Source organism: Charadrius vociferus, unplaced genomic scaffold (assembly GCF_000708025.1).
Source record: "Charadrius vociferus isolate BGI_N301 unplaced genomic scaffold, ASM70802v2 scaffold494, whole genome shotgun sequence".
Classification (NCBI taxonomy): domain Eukaryota; kingdom Metazoa; phylum Chordata; class Aves; order Charadriiformes; family Charadriidae; genus Charadrius; species Charadrius vociferus.
This window is the reverse complement of record NW_009648157.1, coordinates 654,449-667,500: the sequence shown is the minus strand read 5'-3', so window position 1 is coordinate 667,500 and position 13,052 is coordinate 654,449. Positions and strand designations below refer to the sequence as shown.

General features: G+C 39.1%; 1 protein-coding gene across 1 annotated transcript in view; it reads right to left on the bottom strand.

Annotated features, from left to right (window-relative positions):
• Positions 1–7,820: 7,820 nt before the first annotated feature.
• LOC104285590 (chromosome unknown open reading frame, human C6orf211) overlaps positions 7,821–13,052 on the bottom strand; it is a 7,049-nt gene continuing 1,817 nt past the window's right edge. The window contains exons 2-5 of the mRNA XM_009884057.1: positions 12,198–12,303; positions 11,376–11,617; positions 9,710–9,875; positions 7,821–8,776 (exon numbers count right to left, since the gene is read on the bottom strand). Coding sequence (XP_009882359.1) covers positions 8,009–8,776; positions 9,710–9,875; positions 11,376–11,617; positions 12,198–12,303 — 1,282 coding nt within the window. The 3' untranslated portion in view covers positions 7,821–8,008. The remainder of the gene's footprint in view (positions 8,777–9,709; positions 9,876–11,375; positions 11,618–12,197; positions 12,304–13,052) is intronic.

Here is a 13,052-nt window from a genome sequence, read left to right as displayed (position 1 = left end):
ATTCATCCCTGAGCAAAACACCACAATGGCAGGCAAAACTCAGTGTGAGCTGTACATTGAAACATGCAACTAACTGTATCATCAGGGCTTCATTAATTATAGTCACTTAGAAAGCATCAGCCTTACCATGATAGTACGAGAGCAATCAATTAGTTAACACTAAGAAAGCAAACCTAAAAGCCCATAATATATACCTTGATATATCTTACCTCAGTCTGCTCAGCTCTTAATCTTTTACTTCATTAAAGACTTGAAAGAAGTAAGTGGAATCCCAGGAAAGATAAAAGAAATTCCTACAGGCATGGAAATTTTTCTTCACAGGAAGTTTGAAAGACTATGATTATTTAGCTTACTGAAAAGTGATAAAACAAAAGCAGCATGTAAGTACTGAACATGTTTATTCATTGTATATGATGATAATATGACAATTTATATTTCTTTCCCTGTGGAAACAAAGCCAAATGGGCCAAACCTCAAAAACAAGTGTAAGTAAAAACCCTTCTCACAATACATCTGCAGAATTCACAACTCTAAAGCTGAGACAGAACGTGGATTAATTAATCTATATAAATTTATCTATGTGGCCTTTTTATTTCCAGGGCTGACAAAAATAGAAATATATCTGTATCAGCTGGAACAAAAATTCACAGAAGTTCTGAAAAACTGTTTTATGAAAAACAAACAAACAAACAAACAAACAAACTACAACCAAACAAGAAAACATAAACAGTCCATGGTACAGGAAATTTTTTTTCCACATGCTTTCTGCCACTGCCATATTGGAAATAAATAAAAGGACCGTTTTAATCAGCACATTTTCACAGTTTTATTTTAAAATCTTTAGTAAATCCTAGGTGATTTTGAACTTATATTTTTGTTTTAAATAAAAACAATCCCAAACTTTTTTTCTGTAATTTTGGGTAAACAGAAGGCTTGTAAGCAAACAGTTTAATGGAGAAAAATAATGGTTCTGTACAAAATTCCAGTTTGAAATTTATATTTTAGACACGATTTAGGAGGTTTTTAGATTAAAAACTTTTCGTGTGGTAATTTTCAAGCAATAGAGTGAATATTTTTTCCTGCGTTGTCTGACAGAGTACAGGAGATAAGTATGTTTCACATGGAACAAGTTGGCAAGTAGTTCAACCATGAATGCAAATCACAGAATCATAGAATAGTTTGGGTCGGAAAGGACCTTTAAAGGTCATCTAGTCCCACCCCCCTGCAATGAGCAGGGACATCTTCAACTAGATCAGGTCGCTCAGAGCCCCGTCCAACCTGACCCTGAATGTTTCCAGGGATGGTACAGCCACCACTTCTCTGGGCAACCTGTTCCAGTGTTTCACCACCCTCACTGGAAAAAATTTCTTCCTTATTTCTAGTCTGAATCTACCCCCTCTTAGTTTAGAACCATTGCCCCTTGTCCTATCACTACAAGCCCTACTAAAAAGTCTGTCCCCATCTTTCTGTTAAGCCCCCTTTAAGTACTGAAAGGCTGCGATAAGGTCTCCCTGGAGCCTTCTCTTCTCCAGGCTGAACCACCCTGACTCTCTCAGCCTGTCCTCACAGGAGAGTTTCTCCAGCTTTCTGATCGTTTTTGTGGCTCTCCTCTGGACCCGCTCCAACAGGTCCATGTCTCTCCTGTGCTGAGGACTCCAGAGCTGGATGCAGTACTCCAGGTGGGTTCTCACGACAGCAGAGCAGAGGCAAAAATCACCTCCCTCGCCCTGCTGGCCACGCTTCTTTTGATATGGCCAAGGATATGGTTGGCCTTCTGGGCTGCAAGCACACATTGTTGGCTCATGTCCAACCTTTTCATCCACCAGTATCCCCAAGTCCTTCTCAGCAGGGCTGCGCTCAATCCCTTCATCCCCCAGCCTGTATTGATACCAGGGGTTGCCCCAACCCAGGTGCAGGACCCTGCATTTGGCCTTGTTGAGCCTCACAAGGTTCACATGGGCCCCCTTCTCGAGCCTGTCCAGGTCCCTCTAGATCGCACCTCGTCCCTCAGGCATGTCAACCACACCACTCAGCTTGGTGTCATCTGCAAACTTGCTGAGGGTACACTCAATCCCACTGTCTATGTCATTGATGAAGATACTGAACAGTACTGGTCCCAATTTGGACCCCTGAGGGACACTTCACCACCAATCTCCATCTGGACATGGAGCCACTGATGACTAGCCTCTGGATGTGACCATCCAACCAATTCCTCATCCACTGAACAGTCCACCTATCAAATCCATATCTCTCCAATTTAGAGAGAAGGATGTTGTGGGGGACCACGTCAAAGGTCTTAGAGGCCTTACAAGGCCAGATAGATGACATCTGTAGCTCTTCCCTTGTCCACTGATGTACTCACTCCATCATAGAAAGCCACTGGGTTGGTCAGGCAGGACTTGCCCTTGGTGAAGCCATGCTATCTGTCTTGAATCACCTCCCTGTTCTCCATGTGCCTTAGCAGAGCCTCAAGGAGGACCTGTTCAATGATCTTCCTGAACACAGAGGCGAGGCTGACAGCTTGGTAGTTTCCAGGGCGCTCCTTTCTACCTTTTTAAAATGGGTGCAATGTTTCCCTTTTTCCAGTCACCGGGGACTTCACCTAACTGCCAGGACTTTTCAAATATCATGAGGAGTAGCTTGGCAACTACATCAGCCAGTTCCCTCAGGACTTGATTTCTGTATGTTCAGGTTCCTCAGGTGGTCACGAACCTGATCTTCTCTTACAGTGGGAAGGACTTTGCAGCGCCAGTCTCTGCCTTGCAGTCCATCTACTCAAGAGATGTTGGGAGAGAGGTTGCCAGTGAAGACTGAAGCAAAACAGTTGTTGAGTATCTCAGCTTTCCCCTTGTCTGTTGTTACCAGTTTGCCAGTCTTGGTCATTGGGGGGTACGCTTTCTTTGACCTTCCTTTTTTGGCTGACGTACCTATAGAAGCCCCTATTCTTTGCATCCCTTGCCAAGTTCAGCTCCAGCTGCACCTTGGCCTTCCTGATCCCATCCCTACACAACCAGGCAGCATCATTACACTCTTCCCAGGATACCTGTCCCTGATTCCCCTGCCTGTGCCCTTCAGTTTGACCAGCAGGTCTTGACTCAGCCATGCTGGTCTCTTGCCTTCCTTTCCTGATTCTTACACCTGGGGATGGAGACCTCTTGCACTCTATGGAAAGGGTCCTTAAAGACCTGCCACCTCTATTCTACTCCCTTGTCCCCGAGGGCAGTTTCCCAGGGCGTCCTATTAACTAACTCCTATTACCTGGCTTAAGAAGTTGTCTTTGATGCACTCCAGGAGTCTCCTGGATTGCCTACAGCTCACCATGCCATTTTTCCAGCAGATGTTAGGATGGCTGAAGTCCCCCAGCAGGATGAGAGCCTGTGAGAGCAATGCTTCCTGTAGCTGGAGTAAGAAGGCTTCGTCAACAGGCTCCCCTTAATCAGGCAGCCTGTAGTAGACACCAACCACAAGGTTCCCTTTGTTGCCTCGGTCTCTTATTCTTCCCCATAGGCTTTCAACCTCCTCCTGACTATTCTTCAGAGACAGCTCATCACACTCTATCCATTTCTTGATGTAGAGAGCAACGCCTCTGCCCCTCCTTCCTCGTCTGTCCCTATCCATAGCCACACTATGAAATGCAAATACACTATGAACTTTAAAGGAACTATTTCAACACCAATAGTTATGGCTTATGGGACGTCAGTAAGGTGTGTAAAACAAAGTGATTTGGAAATATTATAGTTACAGCCAGTGTAACACCAAAATATTTAATTTTTTTGCTGAGAACGCATGGAGCATCTATCAGTTTGGGAAGCGATCCTGATAATGACACCAGCAGCTGCATCCAACCTTAATAAGTAATTACCAGATAAATTTTAAGAGATTCTCAATGCTTTTTTAAGTTTTGAAATTTGAACAAGTAGGGTAACAAGGTCAAACGTTTCCTAATACTGCCCTGTCTTGATGAAGAGGAACATTTTATGATACCCATCTCTCGCATCTGTATCTTTCAAAACCTCATGGGATAAATATGCAGGGTTTTGTATAAAATCTGTTTCAGAGAAAAAAACTTCAGGAACTAAGACCTGAATTATTTTAAGTTGGCTTTCCCAGCCGCTGAAATAGTATAATGATGTTTGACTTTTGCACAAAATTATACAATTTATTTCAATATTCTTGCAACAGTTTCCAGTCATACAATCAACTTATTTTTCACGAGTTTATTTTAAGAAGCCTTATATACATACAGAATTATTGTAATGTCTTATCTAATGAATTATCAAGTATTTAGGCAGATGTGCATACTGGCTTTCACTGTGCCTGTGACATTACTTTTTCTCCCATTTCATCACAAATTAAAATCATCACTATCAAAACCTGACTCACAAATACAGTTGTTCAAAAGGTAGAACATAAAAAAACAGAAGTCAGAAGACGCTGGTCTGTTGTAGTCCTCAGAATTAGTGAAAATGCCCTTGGTTTTGCTATAAATATTCAAATGGCACGAGAAATGAAAATCTCAAGAATTCGGGTATACAATTCAGTAGCTCCCGAGTTATGCCGTAAAAGGATTTTGGGCAATCAGTTGTAACACAGATGTACAGAAGCAACTTTCTTGAATACTCAAGAAAAAAAAAAAAGCTATATTATAGCATATGCTATTGTTATGACATATGCTTTATGCTGTGTAACAGTAAATTCCACCTAAAGGCAGTAGGCACATGCTGCCATTTCATGAAGCTCTATTACACAAGTAATTAACACTGAGTATCTACAAAAGCATTTCATATTTTCAGCTAAACTGTAGCTAACCCAACAGCAGAGCACAGTGCCTCATCAGAATATCTGTCTTCACTGCTTCTTTGTGGCACGGAATATAACACTGGCATTACAGCACCATTATTGGTTTTTTTTTAATCATTGAATCAATCCAAATTTTACAAAAATATAGTGAACTAACAAACAGAAAAGTATGCTGCATATTCAGTTCTGTCTATAGATAGCACTTTGCAATTACAACTATAGAAGTCAAGCAATTAAGTATTTGGAAGTTATGGCTGTGCATTCCCCACATAACTGTGTAGTCACACCGTAAATTACCACATAAACTTCTTTTTGTGAGGGGCAAAAGATGAGAAGTGCTCACTTAATAGACAGAAATTAAATTAGTTTTATTCTCTGTTTTTGTTTTTTTTTTCCCCCAGCATGACATCATGTCTTATATTACCATTAAAACGCTAATGTAAGAATTACATGTCTTAGGGTACTCACAAACATACTTCCTCACAAACATTAATGTAACAATCTGCAATGAGATGATTCAGTAATACTGAGCGAATACTGCTGCATTTCCTAAGTGATTTAGCATTTTGTAGGATTCCATTTATGATAACTTCAGAATATTAATTTTCAATGATCTGCATTGTGAGTTCCCAGAAGTAACAGCTTGGAAAGCAACCTGGGCACAGAGAGGCAGATTAGCAACCAGTGAAAAATGAAACCAAGTTTCTCAGCATGCGTAAGGACTGTGTAAGAGGCAAATCTATTCTCCAGCGTGTCCTCAACAGTGAAACGATCCTTTATCTTCTTGTCTAATACACACTTTTAAACCTCTCCAGCAAATTAAGTCAACAGCTTACAAACAATCTGTCCACAGGCAAAGCAGATTTCTTCCCCTAATCATTTTGCCTCTCTGAACAAGGTGGGAAGCTTTCATTGCACATATTCCACAACTTCCATCCCTCTGTGCTTGACCCAAAGTTGTTGCTTCAAAGTGCATTTGAAACAAATTAACAGCATTTTCACAGATGAGAAACTGAGGCTCCAGTGCCCAGATTCATCGTTGTCATTTATGTATTTGATCAAAGCACCAAAGCTGGAGTCCCCCTGAGCTCTGTCCAGTCAAACGAGACCTTCCACTCTCTTGACTGGATTTCTAATTTATGCAGTTTAATCAGGTGCCTAATGATGATGATGAATTAATCCTTTAGGAGTACTAAGCCAGAGATACAAAAAAAGATGAGAACACTAAACCCAGGTCTCAAAAGTAGAACCCTACCTACAATATCACATTGCCTCCTGAAATTCCTAGCATCTTAGTTTTTGAATACTTGACCTTGCAACTTTAAAATATTAATATACTTTCAGATGTAGGAAGAACAACACAAAGACAAATAATCAAAGCCATCAGGAGTTGGAGCATATTTATCCACTGTATGGTACGAACACAATAAGCTGCAGCTGATTCTCTCCAGAAAATGCGCTTTGCCAGTGATTTCACTGACCAGAAGGGGAATCCAGCTTCATTTTCAAAGCCTGAAATAAGTACAAAATAATGCCCCATCTTCCCCCTCCCACTTCTTTAGGCCTACCAAAGCTTACCCTTGTCTGAGGTTAGCCATAAGCACAAAAGTCTTTCTAAATCCACCTTCTACCACACAGTCATTCTAATTCCCTTGCCATAGCACCACTTCCAGAACGTACTCAAATAAGGCCACTTCTGTGCCCTTCTTTTCACTGTGTAAAACGTATGTAAAATGGAAAAGGAACTTTCTCTACTGTCTGCTCCTGTTCTCTATAACATAGCCACCTTGGCTACCAGGGGCAAGTTCACCTTATTTTAGCAGCTCTAGACGAGAGCGCAACCCAGTCAGACTCAATGGGTAATTCTGCCACCACTTTCTAACAAACCTGTGGTTATCACTGGCATTGCATCAGTCCCCTGTCAACAGCCCTATTTCAAACCACAGAAGTACTTTAAGACTTGACAAAATCTATTTTTAATAGATTTAATTTTTCCTTTATAAATGCATAATGCATTTCCATTTTCCTTTCATTCACTCTGAAAAAAACACGAAAATATCCCTAAATTTTGCCAAAAATTATGCGTAATTTGAGATCAGGGTAGAAAAGAAGAAATTGGCATCTAACAACTAATTAGCAGCAACCTGTATGGCGTATGTTTCTCTAGGATATACTACTCAGTGCAGCTGGGGTTGTATTTTCCCCATGAAAATTATGACATCCCTCTTAAAAAAAACAAATGCATTTGACAAATAAATTATCACAACAGAAAGAGGGCGCAGTGCGTGAATCACAAACACTGCTGACAGACCACCTTCAATTAAAATCTGTATTATACCTACAGTCCAATTATTGTAACTGGTTGGGTTGGTTTGTTTTGGCATTTTATTGTGTGCTTTTTTTTGGTAGAGGTTCTTAGATAAACAGTATCTTCCATATTCTTAAAATAAGATTGTCCTTTCTCCCACTTATCTTCCTACCAGATGGGACAACTCCCCTCCTACAGGAAAACTGGCTAGCTACATTCACTTGTATTTTAAAATTAAAATTTAATTTTCAAATTCTAAATTAATATTTACAAGGTATCACCCAAGAACTCTTCTCTTAATGTACACCAAGCTATACTGAAAACATCAGAACTTTGTGTCCACGGACACAAGAAGCAAGTAAAAACATTTTATATATTAAAGTCTTGGCAGAAATCAACTCAATTTTCAACAGTTTTAAAATATGATCCTGCAACGGGTTGCAAAGAATCTGTCTGGAATTAATTTGTGCATTCTCTAAAACATTAACTAGCATGCAATGCATGGCACGTGGAGGGCAAATTATCCTGAAATAAGTAAATACACGCTAATGTGGGATTGAGGAAATGGTTTCTCAAGCAGATTTTTCACTTGTTAGCCATAAACTCATACCCACTGATGAAGAAAAAAATATTATGGACAACTACATGTTTATCTTAAACATCTGCTGACATTGGATATTAGGAAAACAAAATTTATCAAAGTGCAGATTGATTTATGTATACAAAGACAGTTGTAAACTTTTGCACACCATTAAAGTCTCTTGTGGAACAAAACCAACAAATCACTTGGGAGGAAAAAGTGCAAACAAAAAAGAATCTTTGCTGAGGCCAAGCATGGAACAGAGAAAGTCGTTAAAACTCAGACTGAATCTCTCTTTCAGTATATTAGGAACCATTTAACTAGAGAGCAGCATCAAACTGAACTACCCCGTATTTTCCACTTACCATCCATTCAGGTTCAGAAGCCTGAATCTGTTCACCTTGTCCAGGTTTTAGGCCAACCTGAGTGTCAGATTTCAGTGTTCTCAAACTACAGAGAGGCGCAGGATGAAACTTGTTCAAGGCTTGATGAAATGGAACAGTATATTCCCATTTTCTATCTCCTGTTAATTTTCTATAGTTTAGATCACCTTTGAAAAGCAGCAAGTTTGACTTCTGTAGATCAGCATACAAGTCAGGAGCAACTTCAGCCATATTGGAAAAGTCATGTGGCAAAGTCCAGAACATGTGATCATGGTAAACCCAAACTCCCTTTTTCAAATTGCCCTCCCAGTTTATCCCACATCTAGACATCCACATATGATTAGCTGACTGTAGTTGTTTAATAGTCCAGTTAAAATCGTGCTTTGTGGTATCTGACACATACCATGGAATACTTTTTCCATGAAAACGGACTTCATCAGCTAGCTTTGACGATAACAGAAAGTCAGCCAACACAAAATCACTCACAAGTTCAAATCCGGCATTATCCAGGATTATGTCAACTCTAACATTACTTTTTTCTGTATTTCTTTTTTTGGCATTTATGAGTAGTGACCAAAGCTTTTCCATATCATTTACTAAGATGTAAGGTATCAAGTTTTCTAGGGATTGTAAAGGACTAGATTTCTGAGAGCTGTCCTCACCCGCTGAAAAAGAAAGGTCACACTTATTGCCCCACAATGACACCTAGAAGGAGGAAAAAACAAAAAAATTTGCTAAGTGTCACTGTAGTTACATTCTAAACTTCACATACATTAAAGATTTTGTTTGTTTTTATTTTACGAACACGAAGGCTCTAACTCCACATTTTCCTCCAAGCTTTAATAAAATTCATTTTCTTCTACAGAAATGTTAATATAGATAAGATTTTGTGGAAGAAACCAAACAATGCTCTGTATTTATGCAGGCATCAGAAACACGCATCAGAAGTAACAAAGATGAAAGATCTAAATCAACATAAATACACTCATTACAAAGCTTAAAACACAAATATTTTCCATACTGTAATTCCAGAAAATATCAGTGGGAACACAGAAAATGGAGTAATAAAGCAGATTTGGTTTTTTTATTACATGCAGCCAAGTAAGAAATTGTATTTTAAGTACACACTAATCAGGTCTTTATAAAGATTCCTCAAATACTTAGTGTGCACTGCTGCCTTTGTAATCCTGTGATATTTTGAATTCTATCCAAAGGCATTATTTTCCAAGAATAATGCAGTTATAAAACTTTTAAACCACTTCTGGCCTAGACTGACTTCTAACTTTTTTTCCAAAGAAGTTTAAAAATTTTTAGTGTGTCAATAAAATGAACTGTTTTAAAAGTTTTATAGTTAAATAACAAAAAGGCCATCTGGACCTTGACTTGTTTTAGAGATACTGGTTTTGAGGGAGAATAAGCTGGCTTTTCAAATGCACAATGACGAAAATGTATAATGAAAATGTCAGATTTAATACAAGTAACCAGCAGCAATACAGTATGGCTGTCAGGATTTCCTTTACAAACAATAGAGCTATATTTTAATTTTCATATGAAGTTCAGATTCTTTATAACCTCAAGTTTTTGCTTGTTACATAGGAGAGAGATTTTAAATTCTTATGTTAAGCACTACTAGTTTACCTGCAATAGCTTAAAAAGTTCCTCCTGAAGTTGCTTTTCATCTAGATCCTTGATGTTTTTAAGAAGTTCCTGAAAGTAAGTGCATAAGGCAATAACAGCCTCTTGGGATTCAAAGAAATTTTGAGCCTTTCCTTCCTTAAATACATCGAAGTTGTCAATAGGTGGGCTAAAAATAGGGGAACAAATATATTAACATACTTGCCACGTTTTCCATGACAGCAGAAGAAACACAGCTGAAAGTCCAAGCTCGAAGCTCAGCTTTTTTACGCCATACTACAGGCCTAGTTAGATCTCCCACTTCAAATTTGTAATACTAGATTTTCACACATCTCAGTAACAGCCTGATATCATATCTCGCTGAAACAGACAGTATATAAGACATCTTTATATTTCTAGCAATATATTCTGAAAGTGAACAAGTGTTCAGTCACAACAATTCTGGGAACTGCACATAGTGACAATTTTGAACTCCAGTCTTCAGACATGAAGAATTAAAACTGTAACATACAAATGAACTAATATAGTGAATCGCTGGCCCCATTTTAAACATGTTTGTGTGTGCTGAAGTATACTTCCCATACCAGAGTCTCTTACGGTGATATGAAGTTATTCTTATGAAAGTTTTTAACTAGGACTTTAGAAAATTAACATGACAAAGATGACAAAGAAATTCAGCTGTTATAATATATATTAAATGTAGACTCATCTATTACGAGACATAGCTGCACGTACACCTTTTGACAAATGACTGAACTTCCATCCAAGCATATGCTTAAAAGCAGCTAAATAATGCAGATCAAGAAACTTAAAGCTTACTAATGAAAAGTATCTGCTCAGTTTTTTAAGTGCAATCCAGCAGATCCATCACATACTTGACGTTTCTGCTGCTAGAGTTCAAATTACACAATATACCAGTAGAAACAGAATCCCATTACTGTGTTTGTGTCTCTGTAATACTAAGGGCAAATCTAGTACGCGTGGAGCTTTCAATTTTTTTTGGCAGCAGTGGGAAATTAAACGGCTCATTCCTATCCCATTACATCGTACTGGCAGCTCTCCACAGTACCAGCACAACAAGTTTTTCCTGCCAAGTTATTTTTAACCAGGATCAGGTCCCAAAGTTCGATGCAACATATGGTCTGCAAACACTGCTGTAACTAAGAAGATAGTGTAGAATGAACAACAGGGGCTACTTAAGCTGGGTCTACTGCTATAAGAAACAGTTCTCAGACAGCAACTTCAGCTTTCAAGCAGCAAAACAAGTTAGAATGCCCAACAGATTAGTGGCTCTCACATCGTGTGTTTTAGGCTAACATGTCTTAGGACATAATTCTAGACTAACAAACCTTTTAGAAATGTGAAATAACTTTTGTATTTCAATGCACATTAGTCTGCAAGAAGGTGAAGCTATACAGTCAAGCTTAACAGTTTTGTGTAGAGCAAGTCAGAAACTGAAGCATAAAAAAACTTGTAAGTTTCAAATTCTGCTGCATGGAAGAAGGAAAAGCAATTTTAAATCTGAGGTGCGAGATGAGGGAAAAAGGAATATGGTAAAAGCTTAAGATTTTTCCTTATCTTACTCCCCAGCTGTCTTCCTTTGTCCTAAAATAAAAATAGGAAAGAATAATGTTTTGCAGAACAATATACCAAGCTAGTAAATACTTACTTCTGTGCTAATGCTGTATGAATTCTTCGATACATATAACACTCCACATATAACCACGGGGACTGAAACCAACTCGGTTCTCCATTTTCATTTGATAAATTTCGTTGGTAGTCTAGGTATTGGTTCCACAGTGCAGCATCAGGCAGCTCATCTTCTAAAGGGGTCACTGGTTTGTCTGTTTGCAGTTCATTCCTCAGCTTGGAGAGGAAAGATATAGCTCTCTTCTCTGCTTCAACACCCTTCTGAAATAAGTGGAGAACAAAAGTTCTTATTCTGAACATTTACTCCTGTAGAGACACAGATCAATTCTTCATGAAAGAAATAAGTTATAAGTTTTAATTGCCAAATACGAGTCCCCGACAAATCAGAGCTTGATTCAACCAAAAACATTTTGGTGAATAAAGGTCTCTTTTCACCTGAGATCCTAAAATGAATTGTTCATAGGACTTCTTTTTAGATTGGACTTTTTGCTTATTAGAGGGGAACAAAGTATTGAACCATTGCTACGTTCAGAAGATGCTACAGTCTATTAAACACTGCATCAACACAAAAACCTGAGAAACTGAAGCAGTTGCAGGACAGTAACATTCATTTAGTGGCAGGACAGATAGACCAGAAAAAGATTAGACAGAGAGGCAAGTTACAAAACTAATGAAAAATAGCTACAAGAAAGAAATGATAAAGAAAAAAAAAAACCAAGACAAAAAGATTAAAATGGACAAGTAATGACTGTAGTAAGAAACCAGTAAAAACAAGGCAGAGAAGGGGTCTCAAGGGTTAGGGGGGAAAAAAATCTGAGGCAAAAAGAGACCTTACTCTTACCTCACCATGTTCTTCAAAAAATTCATTTTTATGTCGATGCAGAGTATCAATAACTCTTGTGAGGATCTGGGGCAGTCTGTCTTTAATTGTAAAATACGCAAAGGATCTAAAAAGTAGAGGATCAAAATTTTATTATTGAGAGGAAATTATGAAATATCTTCTGTTTTTTAAAATAAATGCAAGGTCTTAAGTTTATGCGCCTTTAAAGTAGTGGACACCAATATAAAAAAATAACAACCAAACAAATCTCAGACTGGACAGGTTCTTAGGTCTACTTTTGAAGCAAAATAAAAACGGCAGTCTTTTCAGGGAAGAAAACGCCAAGTGATTGGCCCTGCCAAAAGAGCGAAAATTGCAGTTCATTCTAGGCTAATATGCATTCGCTAAGTGCTGTTACCCAGGTGTAAAGTCAGGGAAATTTAAAATTAAAAGGATGGAGATTTGTTTAAAATTTAAGCGTATCTCGTATCAACAACAAAACCCAATTCGCTCTCCATTACATACTTGATTTACATTTTCCTGAACGCTGTTTATATAGGAGAAGGAGAGCGAGCAAAACACGACCAGCCCTACAGACAGCTTGAAGAATTAGTTTTATTTGAAGGTTTCTATCCCGTCAGTCGGAGCCCCAGTCCCAGGGATTCGGAACCCAAGAGCGAACCCAAAGAAACCTGGGGAAACCAGACACACAGCTCACACCCGCCCAAGGCTTGTGCCGGTCAGTAACGGGGCAGGGACAACCGCAGGGCGGGGGCGAGGCGAGCAGACTCCGGCCGGGAAAGGCTCCCGCCCCTGGTACTGCGGCGGCGCGGAGGCGGCCGCACAGCGCCCGCAGCGCCGCCTCCCGGCGACGCG